This window comes from Garra rufa, chromosome 18 (genome assembly GCF_049309525.1).
Source record: "Garra rufa chromosome 18, GarRuf1.0, whole genome shotgun sequence".
Classification (NCBI taxonomy): Eukaryota; Metazoa; Chordata; class Actinopteri; order Cypriniformes; family Cyprinidae; genus Garra; species Garra rufa.
The window spans coordinates 33,683,303-33,693,406 of record NC_133378.1 but is presented as its reverse complement, the minus strand read 5'-3'; the positions used below and the strand labels follow the sequence as shown (position 1 = coordinate 33,693,406).

Sequence of the window (10,104 nt, the reverse complement as noted above, 5' to 3'; positions counted from 1 at the left end):
ATTAAAAATGTACCTTTTTCCTTTTAGCTTTAAAGGTGAAATATGACCTGGGCATCCTTGACACTTTTTGCTTGACTCACATGTGTGTTGTTGGTCTGATTATAGTGCTAAAAGCTTCCGGTGGTACTTATGTTGATGACGAAAAAACTATTTGCAAATGTGTGAAAACAACTTAAAAGTAATGAACTGGAATATTGCACCCAGCTGTTCCCAAATGTATTTTTCCTTAGCCAATCATTGCAAATCATTGCAGACTGACACTGTGACTTTGTTGCTGTTGCTGCTGCTGATTGTAATGTGGAACAACATGCTGCTGCAGTAAAAACTGAATTCTGCCAACTGCAAATAGCTAATAACGATTATGACTCTTAAAACAGCATGTATTTAATATACTCTGCCAGGGGTCGACACGGAGGTCAGTGTGATGGGATGCAGCAGGGCTCTGCGCAGGGGCGTAACGTGAACGCACAGGCCTCCCACGCAGGGGCAGCCAGCAATCGTACACAGCAGAGTGGAGTGAAAAGGTCAAAGGGTCGACATGCCGAGAGCAGAGCCAGGTAATGCTGTTGATGAGTCTCAAAATGAGCAACCATCTGTAGAGTGATCAAAACAATGAGTGTCTGGATAATGTTAAATAGATTGAATAATGTTGCATATAAATGAGTTATAATTTCAAGTCAGACTGTCCAGAATATGGTAGTTGGTGCTCAATTGAAATCTGTTTTCTGTCTTTATGTCACAGACCCACGTCCTCCCAGCAGCCGGCTTCTTCAGTAGCTCAAAGCTGTGGTGATGCATCCCAGCCCATCATCATCTCTGACACACCCAGCCCCGCCGTCAGCATCATCACCATCCACAGTGACACTGAGGACGAGGACGACAGGAAGTTTCCTGAAAGGTGCAATATCACTTTCACACTTTCACATTTCAACCAAAGCTCTTTATGTAGTTGTAGTGTGTGTATACACTGGGGTTCAATAGTGTGGGATCAACTAATTCTTAATGCCATAATGCAAAAATCTTATTCTTGTTACTTTAAGGTAAAAATAATTATAAATATTACTGGAAAATCTGCTTACTGTGGAAGCCCGTTTCCGCTACTGAATAAACTTTTTATCTTAAAATTCTGACTTTTTTGAATGAATTGAGGTATAAACTCGCAATTCCGAGAACATATCTTTTTTCCTCTTCAAAATCTGGCATTATAGAAAAACCTCAGAATTCCAAGATAAACTTGTTGTTTTTTTGTGGGAAAGAATTTCAGAATTAAGCATTTTAGTAAGTTTATATCCTACAATTGTAAGTTTATATCGTGCAATTATGAGAAATAAAGTCAGAATTGTAAGTTTATTTCTCGCAATTCTGATTTTATAAATTGCAATTGTGAGTTTGTCATGCAATTGAGAAAAAAAGTCAGAATTGCGAGTTTGTATCACGCAGTTCTGAGAAAAAAATTTCCTGAAAATTTCCTGAAAAAATTCTGAATTGCCAGATATAAACTCACAATTCCGGGAAAAAAGTCAGAATTGCAAGACACAAAGTTGCACCTGTGGAAAAAAATTCAGAATTGTAAGTTTATATCCTGCAATTCTGACTTTATATATCACAATTGTGAGTTTATATCATGCAATTTTGAAAAAAAAAGTCAAAATTGTAAGTATATATCTCGCAATTCTGAATTTATAAATCGCAAATGTGAGTTTGTCACGCAATTGATAAAAAAAGCCAGAATTGCCAGTTTGTATCACGCAGTTCAGAGAAAAACAAATAATATTTTGTGAAAAAATTCAGAATTTTTTCTGTAACCTGTGATATTTTGTGATATTTAGTCTTAGATGAATAAAAGAAAAAAAAAAGAACATTTATTTAAAATAGAAATCTTTGGGGCCAGTAACGTTTTTTTTTTTTTTTTTTTTCTTTTTTTTTTTTTGAAAGAAATTAATACTTTTACTCAGGAATAATGTGTTAAATTTATAAGAAAGTGATAGTAAAGAATTATATTGTTAGAAAAGATTTATATTTTTAATAAATGCTTTCTTTTTAGCTTTTTATTCATCAAAGAATCCTTAAAATGTATCACAAGTTCCCAAAAAATTTAGCAGCATAACTGTTTTTTTTCCAACATTGATGATAAATCAGCATATTGTTTTCTAACAATATACACTACTGTTCAAAAGTTTAGGGTCAGTAAATTATTTATTTTTTTATTCATCCAAAAATCCTGAAAAAAGTATCACAGGTTCCAAAAATATTAAGTAGCACAACTGTTTCAAACATTGATAGTAATAGTAGTAATAATAAATCAGAATTTTAGAATGATTTCTGAAGGATCATGTGACTCTGAAGACTGGAGTATTTATATATAATATCTATTATATGAATATAAATATATATATTTTTTTCATATAATTCAGCTTTGCATCACAGGAATAAATTACATTTAAAATATATGCAAATAAAAAACTGACAATATTTCACAACACTTTTTCCTGTATTTTTGATGAATACAACTGAATACAGTCTTGGTGAGCATAAGAGACTTGGTTCAAAAGCATGAATTCAGATCTCTCTTCTCTTGTACAGCAGCTGTAGTGTGAACCAGCGCACAAACGTCATCAGCTGCGTGACTGTCCATGACTCCCAGGACTCTGACTCCTCCACCAGCACCCCTCTCAGCCCCAAATGCCTTCCCAAATTCGTTGAAAACAACACACACTCCAAGTCTCTCGCTGTGGTCACACCGTCAGTGAAAACACAGTTGTGGGATGGAGCGTCAGGAGGTCAGTGAGACTCATTTTAACATTTAATCATCTAATACAGAGCTTGATTAACTAAAGGGGCCACATTCTACACTGCAGCTTTTTCCCTTTATGTCCATTCATGATACACAAGACTTCTTACACCAAAATCAATCACAAATAGTTTTAAATGGCCATTTTAGAATTAAACCAGGATTTATGTTACTGTACCTCTTTATATAAATGATTGGTTCATGTCTTTATGTGGTTGAATATTAAATAGACATGAATATGCTCAAGTGGTCATGTGATAATGTTGTCATGGTTGTACAAATTTGACCCCAAAGATTTTTTTCTGTGCTTCCAGAGCAAAGTACTAATAGTTCTGGAAAATCAAAGAAAGGAGCGACCGCACAGTCCAGCGACCGGCATCAGAGAGCAGCATCAAACAGATCTCAGCCTCTCAACCTGAGCCAGGTACATTTGTACAGATAGGGCGATCATATGGCTATTAAAGACCACATGACATTGGAAATTAAAGTTTTGTGGCTTTTAGTCAATATCTGTTAGCTTTAAGGTCATCTAAATATTTGGTCAGTGTGTTTTTTTTTTTCTTTTCTTTTTTTTTAAGAAATTAATACTTTTATTTTATTAAATTAATAAAAGGTGAGCGTAAAGACATTAATACTATTACAAAAGATTTCTGTTTCAAATAAATGCTGTTTTTTTTACTTTGAATTCATTGAAGAATCCTTAAAAATAGCGTGGTTTCAATAAAAATATTAAGCAGCACAATTTCTTTAAACATTTATAATAAAAAGAAACAATTATTTATTATTATTAATTATTATTGGTTGAAAAGCGTTTTTGCTGTTTAATATTTTTGTGGAAACTGATACTTTTTGGGATTTTTTTTTTTTATAAAAATTAAAAATAAATATTAGAAATTATTATTTATTAGAAAAATAAATATTTTGTAATAAGTGTCTTTACTGTCACTTATGATCAATTTAATGAATAAAATCCCTTTTTTGTTATTTTTTTAAAATCTTACATTCATTTTACCAAGTTTAATACATCCTTGCTAATAGTATGATTAGTCAAACGATTAATCACGATTAATCACATCCAAAATAAAAGTTTTTGTTTATATAATATGTGTGTACTGTTTATATTTTATATTATTATGTATATATAAATACACACACATGCATGCATATATATATATATATATATATATATATATATATATATAAGAAAAATATGTTATGTTTATATATTAGAAATATTTATATATAATATATAGCATTTATTTATTTATGTCATAAGCATTGTGTCTTTTGACTGGTAGTGTATCTGGCTTAAAAAAGAAACAACAAAAATTGTGCGCCGTATATTTCTATATTGTGTGCCACATATACAGTTGAGGTCAAAAGTTTACATACACCTTGCAGAATCTGCAAAATGTTAGTTATTTTACCGATATAGGAGGGATCATATAAAATGCATGTTATTTTTTTTATTTAGTACTAATGTCTTGTATGTGAAATATCTTACTTAGGTCAGTACTAAATAAAAAAATAACATGTCTTTTGTATTATCCCTCTTATTTTGGTCAAATAATTAAAAAAACATTTCTTTTGGATGCAGTTTATTGCGATTAATTGATTTGACAGCTCTAATTTTTATTAAGATTTAAGGTCAGTTTTTCCAGGTGAGTCATCAAGTGATTCTTTATGCTTTTAATTCACATTGTGATTCATTCCACAGGCGCAGCAATCAATGTTATCATCCCACGACCGCACAGGGGGCGGATCCTTGAGACGCCAGCCCACCTACCCTCCTACAGGCCCCTCCCACACCTACAGGCTTCATGAAGCGTCGCTTTTCGGCTCTGCTTCCAGCCTATATGCATACCCTGCATCGGCAGCCCTGGCCTCGGTGTCGCAGGCGGTGGACCAGCTGCACAATTCGGCAGCTTCCTCCTGTTCCTCATCCTCGGGCCGGCACACGCGCACCGCCGGCCCGTACTCGGCCTCTCTGAGCCTTCTGCAGAAGAACAGTGCCATGGGCGTCATGTGTCAGGCTTCGGCTCCGTATCAGCAGCAGCAGCTGTCCACATCGTCCTACCAGCGCTCTGCGGCATTTCCCCTCAGCCAGAGGAAACTCAACCAGTACCCGTACCTGTGAGGTGTCATGGATATTCACGTGGATACGCCATTTTAGCTTTTTTATCTTATTTTAGTGTTTTATTTGCTTTAAAGCATTTCAGTGGAGCACTTCTTGCATTTTAGATCATTTCAAACCATGTCATAAACACACAACTTTGAGCTGTTTTTGAACAGTTTTTTTAAATATCACCTGCAGAGAAGCCATAAAAACATCACCTCAAAACACATCAAACTTTGTTTGAATAGGAAAAGAAACATGGCTGTTTGGAATAGCATACTATCACACTATTCTTCCGATTTCTGCAGTATACAGTATGCAGAGGAAATTCGATTTTTTCAAAGCGACTTACAAATGAGAAATACAACAAGTGAGATATCAAGTGAGTCATACTAGGATGACTATAATATATAGCGCAGTGTGTGTAATTATGTATCCCACAATGCAACACACTCAAATTAATTCATAGTTCATTCATTGTGATGAATGAATCAACACGTTTTTTTACATTTTTTTTTTCTCTCTTGACTTATGTAAATGGACTGCCAAAAAGATATTTTTAAACACAATATTTTACTTGTAGTTGTGAAACTATATTCATTATTAATATTATTATTATTGTTAATTTTTTCCAAAAAAAAATTTTAATATAATTTTCAGGTAAATAAAACTCATGTTAAACATACTTTTTTATTGCAAAAGCTCCTTGTGCTTTCTTATTATTTTTATTATTATTAAGATTTATATTTTTTATATTATTTTCTTTGTTAACAAAGCACCTTTTTCCCATAGCTAATTCTTAATGCTATAATGCAAAAATCTTATTCTTATTACTTTAAGGTAAAATAAATATATAAATATATATATATGGATATATATTACCGAAAAATCTTACTATAGAAGCCCGTTTCTGCTACTAAATAAAAACTTTTGAAAAAGCGTAATTGCGACTTTTTATCTCACAGTTCTGCCTTTTTTTTTTCTCAGAATTGCAAGCTTATATTTTTGAATTCAGAATTATAGTCAGAACTGAGAGATAAACTCACAATTCTGAGAACTTATCAGTCTTTTTCCCCCACAAAATCGGAATTTATAATTCACATTTTCCGAGTTTATATCTCACAATTCTTAGAAAAAATGCATGAAAAAGGTCAGAATTGCGAGATATAAACTTGCATTTGTGAAAAAAAAGTCTGAATTGTATGTTTATATATTACATTTGACTTTATAACACGCAATTGCGAGTTTATATCATTTAATTATTTTGAAAAAATGTAGAATTGTAAGTTTATATTAATTCTGACTTTTTAACTCGCAAATGTGAGTTTATATCTCAATTCTGAGAAAAAAGTCAGAATTGTCAGTTTATATCTCACAATACTGACATTACATCACACAATTTGAGAAAAAAGAATTGCGAGTTTGATTTTTTTTCTAAGAACTGCGAGATATAAATCCGAGAAAAAGTCAAATTGCGAGATAAAAATGTGCATTTGTGGAAAAAAAAAATCAGAATTGTGAGTTTTTATCTTTTTGACTAAATTTTCAATTTTGTCTTTTTCTCTCAGTTGTGAGATTATATAAGTTATTTATGAGAAAAATATGTAGTGAGATAATTTTTAGAAAAAAAGTCAGAATTGTAAATTTATGTCTCACAATTCTGACATTGTAACTCGCAATTGCAAGTCTTTTTCTCAATTCTGAGAAAAAAAGTCAGATTTGTAAGTTTATATCTCACAATTTTGACTTTATAAATCGGAATTGCGAGTTTATATCTTAATTCTGAGAAAAAAAGTCAGAATTGTCAGTTTATATCTCACAATTCTGACATTACATCACACAATTTTGAGAAAAAAAATTGCGAGTTTGATTTTTTTTTTTCTCAGAATTGCGACATATAAACTTAAAATTCTGAGAAAAAAAGTCAGAATAATTTAAACTTGCATTTGTAAAAAGTTTTTATCTTTTTGACTCAATTTTCAATGTTGACTTTTTCTCTCCATTGTGAGATTATATGAGTTACTTAAGAGAAAAATATATAGTGAGATTATTATGAGAAAAAAAGTCAGATTTGTAAGTTTATATCTAAGTTTACATATAACAATTTTGACTTAAATTGGAATTGCGAGTTTATATCTCAATTCTGAGAAAAAACTTCAGAATTGTACATTTATATCTCGCAATTGTGACATAACTCACAATTGCAAGTTTATATCATGCAATTCTAAGAAAAAAGTCAGAATTGCTAGATAAAAATTTGCATTTGTGAGAAAAAAGTCAGAAATGTGAGTTTTTATCTTTTTGACTCAATTTTCAATTTTGACTTTTTCTCTTTTATGATGAAAATATATAGTGAGATAATTATAAGAAAAAAAGTCTCGCAATTCTGACATTGTAACTCGCAAAAAGTGTTTTTCTCAATTTTTAAAAAAAGTTTCACAAATTTGAATTGCGAGTTTATATCTCAGTTTTGTAAAAAAGTCAGAATTGTGAGATACAAACTCGCATTTTTTTTTACTTTTTATCTTTTTGACTAAATTTTCAATTTTGATTTTTCTCTTAATTGTGAGATTATATCACACAATTATGAGGGGTAAAAAAATCTGAATTTTAAATTTATGTCTCACAATTCTGACATTGTAACTCGCAATTGCGAGTTTTTTCTCAATTCTGAGAAAAAAATGTTTTGTAAGTTTATATTTCATACTTTTGACTATAAATTGGAATTGCGAGTGCATATCTTAATTCTGAGGAAAAAAAGTCTGAATTGTACATTTATATCTCACAATTCTCAGAATTTCCAGATTCAAACTTGCATTTGTGAGAAAAAAATGTGTAATTCAGACTTTATTTTGCAAAATTGAGTTTATATCATGCAATTCTAAGAGAAAAAGCCAGAATTGCAAGTTTATATCTTACAATTCTTACTTTATAAATTGCAATAGTAAGTTTATATCACACAATTTTGAGAAAAAAGGTTGTAATAACCTTTTTTTATTTTTTTTTCAATGGTGGAAACAGGCTTCCATTGCTTACATACTACATAAAAAGTGCAAACCGATCTTTTACCATTTCAGAACTGAACATGAATATAGTGTGTTCATGTGACAACAGTGTACTGTTTAAAAAAAATTCCATATGCATTCTAATTTGCATACTATTTTGTAAAAATGCAGTAGGCTGTATGCAATGTCTACTGCACAGTAAGCAGTATGCTAGTATTCCATTCCGAACAAAGCCCATGTTGAACTATCAACTCTGAATAATGTTAATGATATTTTAATCATTAAATTATGTTTCTTATGGCCCGGTTTCACAGACAGGGCTTAGACTAAGCCAGGATTAGGCCATAGTTCAATTAGGACATTTAAGTAATTTTTATAAACATGCTTAGAAAAAAAACATTACTGGTGTGCATCTTGAGACAAAACAAAGGCAATGATATATTTTAAGATCAATCAGTGCAATTTTGTTTCAGTTGAAACAGCTCAGACTTACATTTTAGTCTAGGACTAGGCTTAAGCCTTGTCTGTGAAACCGGGGGTAAATGTTTAAGCTCTCTTAGGGATGTGCGTCAGCAGACGACGATATCTCCTAGAACGGCTAAAATTATATTTCTTAACATTCCCCATTGACGCCTGGCGAATTATAAAAATGTGTTGAAATGATACATAAGTGATGTCACTCTGACAGCACTAAAGCGTTCTGTTGGCAGAGCCAAATTTTATATTTGGCATGGTTACGTTTGCAACATATTTTTAAGTGGCATCCGCACGACACAGGATGTCATCACTGACTACAAGCCAAAATACCAGGAGAAAATGGGCTAAATATGATACACAGCAAATTTATATATCAAGTTTATGCTAAAATGTATTCCTAGTTAAAAGTCTTGTTTACTCTTATTTCTTTTTTCATATATAAGTGACATTTTATTGCCATATTAATTTGACAGAGAGCTCTGTAGTTGCACACTAAATAATCAAGGTTTCGCTTTCAATATAACTTTTACTGTGCTTTATTTATTTACTGATGAATATGTGTAAAGTCTAAATGATGTATCTGTTTGTTTAACCTAATAATAATGTGCTTTCATTTAAATCATTTTAATTCTTTGTATCATTTTTACATTGATTTGAAAATACCCTCTTATTCTAGCACTTATGTTTATTATATGATTTGTACTTTATGTGTTTAATCCATAACTTAAGCGTGAATTGTCAGAACGGTTATGTGCCATTTGTTCTGTAATGTTGTCAGCACAATATGATGTGTCTAAAAGATGAGTGAGTGTTTGTGTGTATGTATGTGTGTTGGATTTTGCCCTGTTTGCACAGTGAAATCAGAGCAGGACCTCACAGATTATCCGACTATTTAGATAGCGTTTAAACAGATGGTTAACATGTTAGCTGTTCATCTCAGTTGATCTTAGAGCACTCCGTGTGTCGTACTGAGCTTGTCTCGTGAATGTTGCCGGGGTTCATGGCTTTGGTGCAATGATGGCTGTTTATACTGTTTTATCACCATGTGAAGTGCAGAGTAGATGAAATCACAATAAACTTTCATCCAGAACACAGTGTGTGAGTCTGATAAATCTGAGGCTGCAGTAGCCAGTAGGCCGAGTGATGAATGAAACCGCCGCTTACTACATTCGTAGCGGTGGTGGCTTTATTTTTATAATCTCTCTAAGGGGAATGTATTTTGGTCATAATCCATTGTCGCTGCCATTTTTAGAGGCAGTTTGGCTTTTTTCCTACTGGTACTGTAAGAAATGATGCCTGTATAGACAGGTTGGGACTTGAGCTGTCCTCTGTGAATTGAATTTTTTATATTTGTGACACTGGACCACAAAACCAGTCAGGGTCAATTTTTAAAACTATAATAGTAATAATAATAATATTGATGTATGGGATAGGACAGTATTTGGCTGAGATACAACTATTTGAAAATCTGGAATCTGAGGGTGCAAAAAAAAAAAAAATCTAAATACTGAGAAAATCTCATTTGAATTTGTCCAAATGAATTGATTAGCAATCCATATTACTAATCAAAAATAAAGTTTTGATATATTTATGGTAGAAAATTTACAAAATATTTTCGTGGAACATGTTACTTAATATCCTAATGATTTTGGCATAAAAGAAAGATCGATAAGTTTGACCCATACAATGTATTTTTGGCTATTGCTACAAATATA

General features: G+C 31.9%; 1 protein-coding gene across 1 annotated transcript in view; it reads left to right on the top strand.

The window, feature by feature from the left end:
- The window catches only part of hipk1a (homeodomain interacting protein kinase 1a), a 30,551-nt gene extending 21,072 nt beyond the window's left edge, over window positions 1–9,479 (top strand). The window contains exons 12-16 of the mRNA XM_073823272.1: window positions 402–557; window positions 743–898; window positions 2,584–2,780; window positions 3,106–3,215; window positions 4,509–9,479. Of these exons, the coding sequence (XP_073679373.1) occupies window positions 402–557; window positions 743–898; window positions 2,584–2,780; window positions 3,106–3,215; window positions 4,509–4,928 (1,039 nt within the window). The 3' untranslated portion in view covers window positions 4,929–9,479. The remainder of the gene's footprint in view (window positions 1–401; window positions 558–742; window positions 899–2,583; window positions 2,781–3,105; window positions 3,216–4,508) is intronic.
- Window positions 9,480–10,104: the final 625 nt, after the last annotated feature.